At 27.9% G+C, this 17,265-nt stretch overlaps 1 protein-coding gene across 1 annotated transcript; it reads right to left on the bottom strand.

Annotated features, from left to right (window-relative positions):
* Window positions 1–3,861: 3,861 nt before the first annotated feature.
* Window positions 3,862–15,839, bottom strand: LOC126901426 (uncharacterized). Its single transcript, XM_050677855.1, has 8 exons — window positions 14,572–15,839; window positions 10,453–10,600; window positions 7,060–7,158; window positions 6,136–6,352; window positions 4,748–4,892; window positions 4,484–4,651; window positions 4,290–4,406; window positions 3,862–4,184 (listed from the first exon to the last, which is right to left on the bottom strand). The coding sequence occupies exons 1-8, from the start codon at window positions 15,643–15,645 to the stop codon at window positions 4,017–4,019; spliced, it is 2,136 nt and encodes a 711-aa protein (XP_050533812.1). The 5' UTR covers window positions 15,646–15,839; the 3' UTR covers window positions 3,862–4,016.
* Between the last annotated feature and the right edge of the window lie 1,426 nt (window positions 15,840–17,265).

Raw genomic sequence — 17,265 nt, 5'->3', positions numbered from 1 at the left:
ACCGGTAAGGTCACTTAAATATGTTTTATTTCGCTTTTGCAATGGGTGTCTAATTAAACACCGGTGAAATTAATTAAAACCGTAGGAACACTTTGTCCGTTGCGTTGGATGCCGGTTGTGCGAATGAATATATATAAACACATCAAAACAATGGCTAAAAATAATTACAAACAGCGTTCGTCCTTCGTTAGTGGGCTATTACGGAACACGAAACGAATACAATTATTATAATAGATAAACCGCGACAGGAACACCCAGTCAGAGATTCCAACGTTTATAGCGTTTGCTGAGAAATTTGACTATTCTCTTTTCCTCTTCGTAAATAAACCGCTTAGTAAGGCAATTTTATGTTGTACTCGAACAATCCATTAATACTTTGATAAAAAAAAAGAACCTATACTATTAAAAAAAAAAAAAATACTTTCACTATATTTTTAATAGGTGTGCATAAATAATGGTACCCACGAAACTACACTGATATATAAATTGTTTCAATGCGTTATTAAAAATCTAAAATAAATACAGAGTTTAAAACTCGCTGCCTACGCATTGCTAATTATGGACATCGTATTTTGCCTATTACAATACTTGGATTCAACTATTAATTCTAAATGGCCATTGTTTTTATAGTTATATAATAGGCTTATATATTATGATATCTGTACATGCTTTACAATTCATTTATTATTTTAAAGTTACTGCAAAAATAAAGATCGAATTAAAATATTATATTTTATAAAACTGCCGTATAATTTATTTTAAAGTGTGTATCTCAAAGTTATGTAACTAATTGATCAATTCAAATTAAACATTAATTTATTAATTATTTTATTTTTAAGTATACAAATTGGTAAACCATTGAAGCTAAATGTTGAAACCCCTACTGAGCTGACATACATTATTTTAATTAATTAGTATTGCAGTTGTTAATGAATATCTATAGGGATGACGTAGAGGGATAAAATTTATATGAATAATTATACATATAAAACATCAAAATAAATAATTGCACCGGTTAAGTTGGATCTAAATGTTAGTACAGCGTATCATGATCATATCGAAATCAAAATATAATTACACTTAGAAATTGTATCTAACGTGAATATTGTATGATGACTACAATATGTCAGTGTGTCGTTCAGTTTGCATATAAAATTATAAATTGAACTTGGACCAACAAGCCTCCGGACCTAATTCTCGCGTTAGTTAAACATTTTATTTGCCTTGACTGCATAACTCAGCCTCGACCCATCGACCCGAACACATGAACTGCCATGTCTATTTCAAATGAGACTATATTTCATGTGTTATTACCAAACAACTTAATAATTATACCTTTTACCAATTATGCGAAATTATTTTACTTTATCTTTAGAATCATTCAAATGAATAAAGTAAAAATGTACAGTTTAAAGAAATAAAAATATTCTATTGACTTTGTATTTACTATAACTTTTTTATTGTTCTTAAGACGACAAATAAACTTTTTTGATATTCTCTTTTAGCGGTTTGTTAAATTTAAAAACTGTGAATAGTGTTTGTTAAGCACGTATTTTGTTCAAAGCAAATAGATTGGTTAGTAAATATAAAACAAATTGTAAATAATAAGTATAAAATATGCCCTGTTCTCCAATCCCAAAAAAATACTTGCAATTTGAAAATATATCAGGTCTTGAATTTAAATAACTTTCAAACACTACTTTATAATTAGAAAAAATAATTTCAGAATTTGTTTAACTATTACATTTTGTATACTTTTTTGTTAAATACAATGACAATATAAAAGCTTATAATTTATTCAAAGAAAAATAATCCTTTTTGAGATTTTACTTGATATATATTTCAATGATCGGTAGTGTTGTTCCCTAATTATTGTAATAGTCCCCTTTGAAAAAAGTGTACTGCAATAAGAATATATTAGATAATTTTTTCATAGTTGTATAACTAAAAAATTACCAAAAAGCCGGACAGAAAAACATTATAAATATAACGTTCAAAACGTAATAGAAAACTAATAATATATATAATATATAAAAAAACCATATAATATCAATAAACATAAAATATCGTTAAACATAATACTACTTGGGACGTAAAAAAATTCGTATTAAATAAAAAATAGTCACATGCTCCTTATTTAAGCTGCCTATGGCAGTGATTTATCTTCCGAACCCCTTTAACGTTAAACATAAAAAGTGTATAACGTTAAACTCAACTACAATATAATGTTATTATGTATTTAAACGTTGAACGAAAAAAAAAATTTCATTCGACTTCTGTCAAAAACTATTTCTGGCTAACCAAAATTTATTTTACAGTCCTTATAGTTTTTTCTACTGACAATATTGCAAATAATTATACAAATTGTTTACTGATTATGAATGTGTTTCATATTAGATTTGTAATCATAATTAAATGCACGCGTACATAAGATATAAACTAAAAGAATATGTCCTCAAAAATACTGAAAATTGTTTATATTTAAAGAGTATAAGATATTTATTATTACGTCAATATCTTATTTATTTAGTATTCGTGTTGTTAAAATATTTCAAAAAGTTGGATAGTAGCTTAGGTGTACAAAATACTTTTTATATTATCTATTTTAACAAATAGAAATTGTTGCGTATTATAATTTAAAACCAACATTACTGTTTTATTTGAATAATTTTAGTTTAAATACTAATTTGAATTGACTGTAATTCAAGTGTTAAAACGCAAAATTACATTTTCTCTCTCTCAAGTTTGTGTAATTAATCATTAAATCGTGCAATTGTAAATAAAAAAGATTATTTTATACGTTAACTATTAAGCTTTTGTTTAAACATCCTTTTTAAAAACAGTGATGTGTAAACTCTCGAAAACTACACATAAATTGTAATAATAATCTTATATTTTTTGAGTAATTTTTGTAGCATTTATGAATAGATATATTATTTTAGCAGAAATATCATTTATGTTGCAAATATAGTTGCCTACACTTAGTGCCTTATTGGATGCATGAAATAAGGCTGCATAATAGTGTCGTCATTCTATTCAATGAAATGTATAAAAACATTTAAAAAGATATTAAAATACGAAAAAAATGTTGATTAAACATATATACAGAAAAAGATTTAAACAAAAATAAATTAATAACTTAACATTTTACTAAAGAGAACACTTTTACAGAAAACTAAAGGTAATATTAAAACAAAATTCATTAGGTTTTTTTAAAATAAAAATATTTTACAATAATTTTTCGGAGTAATACAACAATATAATTGTTATAATTTTTTTTATTGACAAACTAAATAAAAAATATTTTTTTCAATTTCATATTCAATTATTACTTGTAAAAGTTTTAGCAGTTGAATTATAATTAAAAATAAAGGGTTTCTTTTAAACATTATTTAAAAAGTACAGAAAACTTTAGGTCAAGTTGAAAAATATTAATATTAAAATTAATTTCCGGTCAAAAAAAAAAAATCTCTCTTATATTTATGTAAAACAACATCATTAATTTCTATAATATAACTTAATATTACATAATGTTTGTATGAAATAAATAAGAAAACTTATCGATTTATCATTATATACACGCGTAAAGGGTTTTTAAAAATGATGAGGGTAGCTTTTTTTATGTTACTTACGATATCTGCAAAAGCAAATATACATTTTTGCGTACTACATCATACTTACGCATAATCTGGAGATAACATTTTTACAATATTTTCATAAGTACTAGTAAATGATCTAAAATAATCTAAGATTGCGTAAAGTAGTTAACTACACTATATTATTACTTTTAATTATACAAGTATTATTGAAAGGTTTTTATACAAACAAATTATCAAATACAAACTATAATAAAACAATAGATAAAAGAATATTAATAAAATTTATTTATGCATAATGTACACTTTTTATTATATTTACATTATGTAGTGTATGCGCACAATAACTACCTACTACTCACTCGTTTATTACACTTAACGAAATATTGATTAATAAACTTAATAATTGTAGTGACAAATCTACGTAAGTACCACTGCTTTATGTACACATAGCCCGTTAGGTCCTTCGAGTAATGCCGGCCACAAATACGTCCGAACAACGTCACTTTCCAAATTCGAAGCATGATATCTTACATGTAAGTCTCGCTTGAACGCCCGTTGCTCATACTCCAAAACAAAACTAGGAGTCTGTATAAACAAAAATAAAACATAAACAAGTTTCAGTTATTATTCGGTTGGTATGTTTATTATTAGTCACAATCGCCTGGTTGGTCAGTCGAAATGAAAAATTACCTGATTCACTAATGCCCAAGCCAAACGAACGGAATCTCGTATGTACTGATGTAGACCCGAACATGTTTTCAAACAAGGGTAGTCATATAAAGTAGCCCATAACTGGGAACTAACTTCCTGTAAAAGCAATGAAACGATTTATAAAAATCACGACGGCTACTAAAAAAATAGAAGCATGCAATTTTTCAACATACTTCAATGCATTCAATCAAATCAAATGTGTCTACTGTCCTTCTTAAGTATGCACATATAGAAGCTTCTAGTTCAATGTGAGCTGGGCCTGAAGGAGTGGGGTAAAATAACAGCCTTTTCACTTGTTCTTTTCTTTGGCTCAGCATAGATTGTGTAGATCTGAAAGCCAGCTGAAAAATAAAAATAGGTTTTATGTTTTTTATTTCCTCCGATCGATAATGTATTATCACAAGGTCAAATACCTCATTACAGTGAACTTTACTTACAACAACAACGGAAAAGAGTATTTTCGATTTCAGTTCTGTGGCATCGTGGAGCTGAGGCAATAAATCTAATTTTTCCAATGCTTCTACTCTGGCCTGTGAGTATAAATTTCCGTAGCACCTAACCAATCTTGATCCACTCAACTCTCTATAAGTTAATTAAAATTAATTAAATTATACAGTCGACTGATAACTAATAATTGTAATTTTATTTTGTCAGATAATTACGTAAACATTAAACTTTTATTACATAAAAAAAAATTTAGGACTATAACTCAAGCAAAATTCCCCCCTCCCTCTGATCGCTGTCAGACACAAATCAATCTCGCCAATTATTCCTAAACAATGTTGGTTTTACAAACTTCCACTTTCCTGGTTTCAAATAATATCTTTTTCACTGTTAAAACTAGGCCACAATCGTCTCCCTTCTCATGCCTACAATTTGTCTGTCCCAAACACGACGACGAAGTTCTGTGCGACTTTTCCAATCTACTTTTTCAATTTTCTGCTTTAGAATTTAACTATTCCTTTTACTTAATTGTTTATCTTGCCTCAACATCTCCTCAATTAATTGTTCCCATAATCTCAACTCAACGTACCCTGATGTTATTACACTAGTTATTGCGCTCAGCTGTTTAGTTGGATTTCTAATTTAACTGTTTTAATTATATATATTGTAACACTAATAATACATTTAGTAAACTTTATTTGTCTCTCTTATCATATATTTCTGTAATAATCTAACTGTGTATTATTGATTGTAAATATTTCTCATTAATTGTTATGCTATATTATTTTGAAAGTTTCAATAAAAAAAAAAGAAAAGAAAAATATTCACAAAATTATTATAAATGAAATTGAGAAAATGATTCATACAGTTATGTTGGGTTATTCGAATACAAACCAAAATAATTAATTGAATACTCCAACTTAAATTTATGTTTTATCCAAATCTCTAGCCAAAAATATAAAATCAACATTGGTTTATTAAATCTAGTAAGTTTAAATGAAATGAAACTTATTAATTTAATTTAGGAGAAAAATGTTTGAAAAAAAGATTGCGAATTCTTATGTTGACCTTTATCGGTTCCAATTTAAATTGTAGTGAACATTTTCAAAAGAAAAGCCTTAATAAAGCAAAATTCTTATTTAATTAACAGTAGAAAATTGTCGAGCGAAATATCACTCAAATTTGACGTTTAAATAGCGTTTATTTAGTTTCCTTTGATAAGGAAATGCAACATTTACTTTAAAAAGATTTATTTAACAGAATTGTTTTGCACTTTTTAAAGTCAAATATTATTGTCATCTATAATTAACTATGAATTAAATTTTTATGTGCTTTAAAATAAATACATTGTTTAATAATAAATTTTATATCGTTGACGTACTTTGAAGCTTGTGTCTGCTTAACTGCTTTGGTGGCTGATTCTAACTTAGTTTTGGTTCTTTCTAGTTCCGTTTTTGTCGTTTCTAACTCTGCTTGAAGGGCTAACAATTCAGTGTTGTTTATTGCTTGCACCTGTAGAGTGGCTTGTGGTTCGCACTTGTGACAACAGGTCAACGTATTTACTGATTTCTCGGTTGACCATTCCCAATTAGGTGTCGCTGAAGCAGAAAAAAGTATACACCAAATAGTTAGAAGCGAGCAAAAAATATTTTGGTCGATTTATTAATTTCGTTGATGTTTGTCAATTGAATTACTTTAAAATTCTGTTTACAAGTTAAAAGTAATACGTCCAAAATTTATTATGCTTTAAATATATGCAAAACGCCTACAATAATTTTACTCCCAGACGAATTCGGATGTGTTTATTGATGCCCATCAGTCACAATCATAAGTCCAAGTGCAGATCGATCGATCTCTTTTTCAATTTATAATAGCAAACGACTTTCTCTTAAGCACGACCGAACGGGCCATTAGGGTGTACCTTAACTTTCCAAAATAATGATAATCTATAAAGTTAAGTTCATTGGTCCATATTTATTTGGGCGAATGTATAAATTATTATTTTATCGGCATCTCATCGGATACTTTTTTTACGAACATGGGCGTCGAAATGACACGAGTTCTCAGACAGCTGATCTTTGTCATTATTTATTCAATTTACCGTATCTCACGTACTACCTAGGATTAATGTAAATAAAAAAGGAAATAACATCCCTCGGGATCTTGTATAACCTCATTTGGAGATTTCCCGCTTTCTATGAACTTTATAGAAGCGAAAATAATTAAATAAATAATACAGCTTGACAGATGTGCAAGCATAATAACGAATTAACATTACAGGAAAGCTGTCTATCAGTTTACATACCTGTTGTGGATGATTCTGCGCCATCTGGAGGACTTGCGGAACTCGATCCGGTACTTAACACTAATCGGGTCCTCGTGCTATGATTACTACTCGATCTCACTAAAATATAATATAAATATGAATTTTAAGCATTTAAAAATACTAATAGAATCTTGAAACCTAGTTTGTGTAAGGCGGTCAACATTATGCATTTTTAAGTTGATAATCCGAAATACCATTTCCGTAGTTGGAAATTAATTCTGAACGTCATTTCGCATATATTTGATTAATAATACTTAAGAGATGTTAACGCGTAGGCACTTAACCACAACTTCTTTTAAACATTAATGTGACTAGCTGTTTTTACTAGATAAGCTTTATTTGACTAATTGCATTTTTAAGGAATCTCGATTTGAAATACTTTTATTATAAAACATAATTAAATGATAAAATAAATGTCGAAATCTTGTCTAACAATAAAACTCAAAATAAGCGTTTTGTCAAGAAAAATAAAGAGTAAGTAAAAGTGAAATTTATTTATTTTAGATATTCGAGTTTTAAGGAACTTCCAGAAACATACATATTTCTTTGGTGAACGATTTTATTTCACGAACATCTCGAGTTTTTTTTTATTTAAAAAACAAATTTAATGCATACTGTTGTTATATAGAATATTTGTCATTGTATTTTGTATCAAATAGTCAATGCACTTGACGTAAATGTGTAACAATTTAAACTCAATGCAAAACTGTAAAATTATTAGTTTAATGCCGTTTTATTATTTATGTGTCAATTGACATGATATAATGTCAAAATTATGCTATAATACATTTCCGTTATTTAAATTAAACGCATTTCGGGTCATCCAAACTGTTATGAACCAAAAAAAAAGATGGTGTGTTGTTTATGAATAATTTATTTTCATTAATTTTTATGAGATTATTTCAAATCGTCATAAATTCACATTTTAAAATAAAAGACATCATTTATATTTTTAATATAGTAAAATTTAATATAAACGTTATACTAGAATTTGTGGTTTTATTTAATAATGTCGTAAATAATTTATGAGTAACTTTGTCTTTTTCAAGAAAATTTGTTGTCGCAAACGCATAGTGCTCTGTGACATGTTAAAAAGTATTATTTAAACAAGAATTTTATTTCATACTAAGAACTCATAAAATTCCCAGAACAAAACATAAATTTCGTGTAACATGGACTTTAATACAGTATCAATAAAACACTAGGTAACCACAGAATTGTATCAGGGCGTTTTTTAAAGTAATGGAATAACTTTTGGAGTAATTGTTACTTTTATACGAGTACCCAACAGTTTCAATTGCTATGGCTTTAGGTCTAATTGGCTGTTTGTTACATGATTGTATATGTGTAATTAGATTTTTAGATGAACGTTTTGTATACTATAAACAAACTCACAAAGTTTTGTTTTTCCAAAACCATTTTGTTTTTTGAACGACATAAAAATGAAATCGTCAGACGCATCAATTCTGCCGTACATAAAAAACGTTTCTTATGTATTCGCCTCAACCGTTTGTGTACGTGCCTTGGCCAAACGAATCCGTTTAAGTATACGGTTTAAAGATTTCTTAATAGGCGTGTATTATATGTTATGGTATGAAATTATCGCCGTTTAAGTGTATGTTACCTCGCGTGATAGTGTGCGAATGAGATTTTTTTAATAACGTAATCGTAGTAGAAATGATAAAATGCTCTTAACGGCTGGGCGCGTTAAATAGCTAACTTATTGGCGTTCGGAATTCGGTTCACACGTTTGAGAAAAAAAAGTCATTAAAAATGTATACTTTTAATAAGTTTTCACATATTATGCGGACACACATACATGTGAATATAACATTCATTGCTCGAGAAAAATGGCGATTTTAATGCCAATGGACACTCATCGCTTTCTCTAATAATTTTTTTTCGTGTTGGTACACGGCAAAACATTCTACGTGCGGACGTGTGATGCTACCCGATTTACAAATAATTACTCAAATTAACAAAAAAAAAAAACAATAACAACTTAATATGTTTTTAATTCGCATAAAATGAAAGTCGGTAGTTTTTTTTTTTTATTGTTATTTGATGTTTACGCGATTTTGGCGTGCACCCGCATCGTGATGCGATACGATCATATGAGGGTCACGGTCAAAATGGGTCACAATGAACTTGTGTCACGTGGGGGCTGTACAAAGTGCATACATAGAATTGGCCCGTAGCGGTATTTTTTTTATAATGTCTATAGTTATAATATTGTTTTTTTTATTTTTACTAAGTGTTTACAGCCGAACAGGTGTAATGACATTCTAACGTTATTTCTTGTATTTGTTTTTTAATTCAATGCGTTACGGAAGCGAAAAATGCTGGACAACGATATCAACTACTCCCTACGGCCGGCCCGAACATAGTTAACGATTTTTTTTTCTAGGAATCTAATGCTCGCCAACGCAAGAATCTTTTTTTCAATTTGAGAAGAAATATTTTGTATCGTATCATTTCCCATGCAGAATTCTGATTAATATGCGTTTATAGTTCAAATAGAGTAGGTTAATGAATATAATATAAAATAAATATTGCATTATATGTGATTGACTGGGTACAGTTTACCATCACAAATCTTTGCTTTGTACTGTGTCGTATGGTCATCACAAAGGATATAATTCCATAAAAATTGACTCAAGTATCAATTTATAATAACGCGTTAAATTTGTTGGTTTCATGCATTTATATGAATTCCTATGGCCTATGTAAACTTAAAATATTAATAAACCGAATCAAATTGTCGTTATTACTTTCTCAAATCATCAATGTCGGTTTAAAAAATTATTCGTCTGTCCAATTATATACTTGAAACGTTTTTATTGTTCAATTATCGAATTATGATAACCCAAATCGGTGAAAATTCACTGAATAAAATTTGAATCAGTCTGTTGTCACGATTCAAGCAAGTAAGAATGTAGAATAGTTAATTAACAGTAACAGATATTTGAATCACGAGTTGTACGATTTTATAAAACTAATTAATTGTAAAAGATACCCGATCTGAATGAATAACCGATTAAATTAAAAAACGCTCTATTCTTGTTAATGTATACCCAATTTTTCTTTTTAATCGAAATAACGCATAAATTCCTTAATGAATTGAAGAGTGGTATTAATAAACATACTTATTAGCAACCAAAAACTAGAAAATTAAAACGGTTTTTTTTTCTCAAACTAAATTGAGATATTAAATGTCTATTGATTAATTATTTTTATTACCCCTGAACAGTCGTATTTAGTTAAGACTCGATATCAATCATTTTGTCCTCGTGCACAATAAATTTTATTGTTGTTGTGAAATATATAAACCGTGTAAGTTTACCATTATCGTCATAAACGTGACATATTTACCCGATCTCGATATAAAATTGTGTCTTGCTCTTTTTGTTACGTAGGGAGAATTTCCCGACATCATTATGGCACTGTCAGAATCCGAATGGTATCCAGATATATCACTAGAATCTTCATCCTCGGCTACTTCTTTCATTAACTCTAAAACCTATTGAAATATCAAAATTACATAAGTGTATCATCATTTGGTAAATATGATATTAGAATAATTTTTCGTGGTGAAAATCGTGATAAAAAAGGAAATTAAAAATATTTAATGATAAGTTTCAGTGGTAATTTCTACTTTGAATTTATCTCGGTACTAGACATCACAGAACATGATACAGCCCATATAACGAAAATTCTCACAACTGCCTCGTGTTTGTTTTACAAGACCAGTTGATACTTTCTCATCGACATTTGTATCACCTTTATAATAATTATATGTATAAAAGTAACTACAGGCATAAGTGGAATTCAATTTGAAAATATCACTGTAACGTTATGTTTTATAAATTAAAAGTGGGTCAACAAATCACTTTTATTGTAATTATTCGTTACCCGAACAATTTTCATTTAGAAATTACAGAGGTTACTAATTATTTAACAAAAAAAGGTTATTAAAAATTTTTAATAAGACATCGTTAAGCAAAAGTTCAATAATTATAAGTAAATTGTAGAATTTTTAAGGAGCATCACATTTAAACTGTCGATGTCTATTAAAAAAAAACTGCTCGGGTGTAAAATTTATTAAAAATTATTTTTAACATCTAAAAGATGTTCGGATTCCCATACAAAAATTCTAGATCCATGTTGGGTATAAATTAGTTTGAAAACTTGAGTTTGAGATATATTTTAATATTAAAATAAAATTACGCTGATGGACAAAAATTGTGTTATTTTATAGCAAATTTTAAAGGCAGTATTGATCTATGACGTAGGCCAAGTTATATTGAACTATAAAAATGGTATAGTATTATTAAACTTGAAAAATAAAAATTAAACATGTGATATCTTATAATGGGTTCTTCTTTCATAACGATTTTTCAAAATTACTCTCAAAACACTTTATTTCAACTGAATTTACTAAGCAAAAAATTAATAAAATTTATCTTTCCAGAAAAAATGTTTAACCTTTAAAAATTATTTTTTGGGTGAGAATCTTAAGTATTTTACTATTTTTTTCAACATAATATTCATTTTTTCAGTTGTATTGCTAATAAAAATAGTGAAGTTATAAACAATCGTATTGTTATAAAAATAGATATAATTTTAAGTACATAGATTTTCAAATTCATTTATTTAAGAAAAAAGTTCAGTAGGAAAAACTAAATAATGAATGTTGGTTAGAAAAAAAATAAAACTCTCAATGCAAAAAAACGCATTATTAATCTGTTTCAGACCAAAACAACGTGCCCCATTCGTTTTTAATGGATATTTTTAAACTATTTGATTATAAAAAAGTGCGAACCACAAGGCTCATTAATTAAAAACCAATTTTACAGACTTTTTTAAAAGTTTTGATACGATTTTATTTGTATAAAAATACTCAAATGTGAATGGGTTGTAATGCATAATGAAAGGTATGAGTACGTTGTAAAAATTAATGTGTGAAATCATGGCAATAAAATCTTATTATGGTACAACTATAAAAATGAAACTATTTTATTTAAAGCAATTATATTCTCTAGAACTTATAATAGTGTTTATATTTTACCATTTTAAGAAAACAATTTAGGTAATTATTTTTCATAAATCTTTAATTAGTCAAATATTCATTACAAATTTTAATAAAATTAAAAATTATTATTTTGTAAGGTAACATAACACAGATAAGTTATAGCATTAAAATTAACTATTTACTGTTACTATAGCAATAAATATTCAAAACTATTTAATATTGATTTTCTTTTTCAGAAACCATTTACTGTTTGAATTTAAGTGTATACTCAGTATTCTTATTTTTTAATTAAAACGTGGGCGAAATAAATAAATAATAGAAAATTATAAGAGTTTTATTTAAATTATGTACATAATAACTTCAGTAAACGCAAAATGTTCGTAAATTTTGAGCTTAGAAGCTAATCTTCTAATTCAAAGTTTATGACACTAGTGAAATTTCATTTTCCTTTATCTTTTTTCGAATACCTAATTATGATTTTCTTTAGATATTTGTATTGTTATTTTTAATTTATTAAAATAGAACTCTGGAAACCTCAAATAATAATAGACGGACTAGACTTAGGGGCAAGTGGGCAATTCCTACTTGGGTAGCTGACTACAAAATGATAAATATATAACTTTTTGAAAAATTTCACCTAAACTTTTTTTTATGAAAGATGTTTTGTAACTATATGGACTAATATATTAATGGACTATGTAATTTTATGTAAAACATATTGAGTAATAATATTGTGTTTGAAAAAATAATTATTTTGTAAAGTTAGTATAATAAGTGTATGAATTGTTAATGGTTATTTATATAGTGATATCAAATAACATCTCTTATAGAATGAGAATTAATTTTTTGTCAGTAAGCCTGTATAAATAAAATCATCAATCACGATTAGTGTTAAACTTCTTATTAATATCCTATATATTTATATATTACACACTCCTATTAAAACAGTAAGAGATAGTAAGATTTTTTTAAGTGTATCATTAATATTAATGGTCTTATAATGTTTGATATAATACAAATATTTTGAATCAACAAACGCAATTATATATTTAATAATAATAATTGCATTGAGTCTCTTATTCAAAAAATATACAAATGTTTTTTTAATAATATGAAAATATGAAATGTTAATAATGATTAGATTATACATTTTTGACATGGAAAAATTATTTATAAATTATTTTTACCTTTGAATTGATTGTAAAGTTGCTATAGTAAATAATTTCTTCGTGTGAAATTGTTTTTGAAATAATTTTTAATTGTTTAAACATCATTTATAAAAAATGTAGACTTAAAATTTAAATTTTCTATTATGTACTTGTCAGGAAACTTTTAAAATATTAAAAAAATTATAATTAAATATAGAAATTATATATTTATACTTTGGCTATTATATTTGCAATAATTTTATATGAACATTATTTTGCCTAAATATTTTTATGGTCCGACCAAGAAATTTTAAATAGGCAAATATTTATTTTCAAAGGCAATGTTCAGCATAACTCTTTAACCCAAAAGTGATTATAATGACATTTTTACAATATTATTTTACTACTATCATAACTTATGTTTAGTTTAAATTTTTTATATTATATAAATGGTAAACATACATTATTTACAAATATGTTATGAAATTCTATTCATGATATTTTGTGAAACGTTTTTCATTTTTATCTTAGCTATGAATGGATCTATTCAAATGTTTAACTTTTTGAAAATGGTTTAATATTATTCATGGAGATTTTAACAAACATTATTGAAAGAGTTGATATTCCATTATAACTTATAAAAAAATTAAATAATAGTATAAAATTACACAATCAATCTTTAAAAAAATGCAAATAAAGAGTACATTATCATCAAAAACACTCGAGCGTATTATGATGCAAATAGTTTAATACTAAGATAAATTTAAAAATAGTTTACTATAGAGTCACTTGTACAATTTCTTATATCTCATACAACACGATATAATATTTTCAATACTACTAAACCGATTCTAAAATAAGAAAAATTACATGGTACCCTCGGAAAATTACCTTATTACGTGTCTGTAATGCCTTAAATTTTACAGTTACTATACACAAAAATTATACCACGGATGTCAGAACATTCACACACCACGTTATCGTTTTAGAATGAACATAATGGAAAAGATGAATATGTGAGAAAAACGGATGTGTGTATGCGCGTGTTAGTAAGTATAACTAGTTCTCTTGATAATAACACTTCGATAGCTAAACAGCAGAATTGTCCCCACGGTCATTGATCTCGTGTACGACAGTTCTACGAATCTAATACACTATGACAACCTCACGTCCTCCCGCATCACAATGTTACTGTTAAAAAATTTGAACTAGCCAAAATTATCTAACTTCAACCCATCATTATTTATATATACTTTTAATCGAACAATAATTATGTGTAAACTTATTTGCTTAAACTTATTCCCAACTTACTTGCTCGCACGCATGTGAGTATCTCATTAATAAAGGCGCAATAACGGGTTCCGAATCAACTTTAAGTTCTTTCTTGAGCTGGGTAAACTGGAACAAGGCATCTTTGTCGTATTCAACACGGCGTTTTAGTATTGTTAATAGTATGGCCATCGATTTATTCTCTAAAACAGGCTCTACAACGTTTAGTAGTGTTTTATTTTTTATTAACCGTTCCTGAATATCGGTTTGTCTGAGGGATAGTTGTCGTTGATGAGAAGCCTGCACAGGTGCAGGGCCTTTGCTTACTCCATCACGTTTACCCAAAAGGCTGAGTTCTTCTAATTTAAGCAGAGCTGCTTTATATGTGTCTACTAACTTTTGGAATTCAGCTTTAAGTGCATCGTGTAAGTTTGTCAATGTTTCATCGCTAGTACCCACCATACCATGTTGACCTAGGCCTTCGACTGCTTTATCTAATGATCTTCGACGCACCTGAAGTGCTTTGCGCAGTTTAGGTTCCGATAAAACTATTACTTTTAAAAGCTTTCTAGTACTACCCAACCATCTTTCTGTACCACCTGTGGTACACGTGAATAGCTTAACAATCTGCAGGAGTACGTTGTCAGGCCGTAATACTTTAACGCCACAGTCGGATGACAAAAATACTTTTGCGTATAGAGCTTCCAGAATGGAAAGACTATGAGGCATAGCTTCAATGAACAAGTCAATAGGCAATTGATCTAAAATAGCTTTGAACGTGTTGTGACTAAGGCGGTTAACAAAATTTGCTGCTTCTCTGTATTGAGCATTTTCGTACAAAAGTAAAATACGTTTCACCGCAAATCTAGGACTTACATCGGCAATGGTCATTGAACTCACCAGTTCGGGAAATCCATCAACCCAGTTGGAGTTACGCCATTGCATTTTTTGCACATTTGTAGCATGTCTGTTTCTGTCTGGTTTAATACGGTTTCCAAGAGCTTTTACGGGCTCCGAGTTGTAAGAGTTCCATGTAGCCGATGGGTCAGCTAAGGGTGGTGGAGGCAGGGTAAGCATGGTTCCACTTCTCGGGTATGCCTCGTAGTATCTGTTCATTGTTCACTCATAACAATGATGTAATCAACACACGATCGGTAAAAAAAGATAAACAAAAATATGTATAAACGCTATCAGTACGAGTGGGTTCTGTTTACATTTGTGTCTTCCTATTCAAACACTGACCACGACATGCACGAGTGAATACGCAAGCAAAACTAGTTCGGTGAGAGACTCTTCGGAGACTGGGTGTTTGAAGAGTCGGCTAGAGTTCGTTAAGCCGGTTAACGACTCCTCGTGGGAGAAAACATGTTAACTGTTGCAATGTCAGTTTACGTTTCATGGAATTCGAGAAAAATTTGTTTGTTCCCCATTTTATTGCATTCAATTATATTATGCAAATTAGAACAGAAGTACTTTTAAAAATTAGATTCAACACATTTTTTGAATATTTATTATTTTATTTAAAAAATATTTCTAAACATTTTAATTCCAATCAATTAAATATGTCCAGACTTATGTAACCAGTAGAAAATTAGTTCTTTTAGTTATTATTAAGTTATAATTATTAACATTTTTAAATTAAACCATATTAACTATAATTTCAGTTTTTATTAGTTAGGTAAAAAAATGATAAACTATATAATATATAAAAAAAAAATCATGAGAAAAGTTTAGAAATCTCATAAGAATACAATTACGTTTTATTTACTAGCAATTATACTTCATTAATTATTTCCATGTACATGCACATTTTAATTGCAAATTTCCAATAGGAATTCGTCCTTTTTAAAAAATTATAATCCTTAGGGAAAAAATGTTCTCAATTGAATTTTTAATTTTTATTGAGTGTATTCTTATTGGAGTAATATCAGTACTATATTTAAAGGAATATTTATTATTACTTTAATATCTAATGTTCAAATACTACAGTTTAAATTTAGAATATAAAATGGCATTTTAATGATATTTTCAAATTTAAAAAACTTAAAAATTCTCAATATCAATTATTTGAAGTAATGGACATCTCCAGGTGTTTCGTATAACGATTGTGTCGTAAGGTTTTTATTGTAGTGAAAATATCTTAATTTTTTTCTTTAGTCTATAAACCTAAAGTAGCAAACCTACTAGAAATAACAATAAATTTAAGAAGCTAATATCTTAACCATTGAACAAGCCGTCAACAGCAATGCCATACATTAAAAAAATATTTATGGAAATTGAATGAGGTATTGACGAGTTTTTTTTTTACTTAAGTACGTTGTATATCCATGATCATTTGGACGGTGATTATGTGACGAAAAGTAGGTTCATAATAATGTGATGATTATTATTTTTTGTTATTATACTTACCTAGTATCAGAGTCAGCTATGTGATTCTTTTTGTCTGTTAAATAGGTCTAATGTGCTGATCGTTAGCGCCGCCAGCAATTTTCCACCTACGTTATTTGGATACGCTGTGTTAAAGTAGCATCTATAGTTTCACAAAAGGTATCGCTTCCGATCGCTGTAACTCTATTAAATTACAAACGTGAACACATATATTTGTTCAATTTTTGTGTCCTACATTTAATATTAATAATTTGCACTATTTATTGAATACAATAAAATTAAAAATATAAACTACTAGAGATTACTATGTTAGTGTCACTTTTTAATTTTCTTACAATAAATTTTGCG

This window comes from Daktulosphaira vitifoliae, unplaced genomic scaffold (assembly GCF_025091365.1).
Source record: "Daktulosphaira vitifoliae isolate Bord-2020 unplaced genomic scaffold, ASM2509136v1 Scaffold_3, whole genome shotgun sequence".
Classification (NCBI taxonomy): Eukaryota; Metazoa; Arthropoda; class Insecta; order Hemiptera; family Phylloxeridae; genus Daktulosphaira; species Daktulosphaira vitifoliae.
This window is presented reverse-complemented; position numbering and strand designations above follow the sequence as displayed.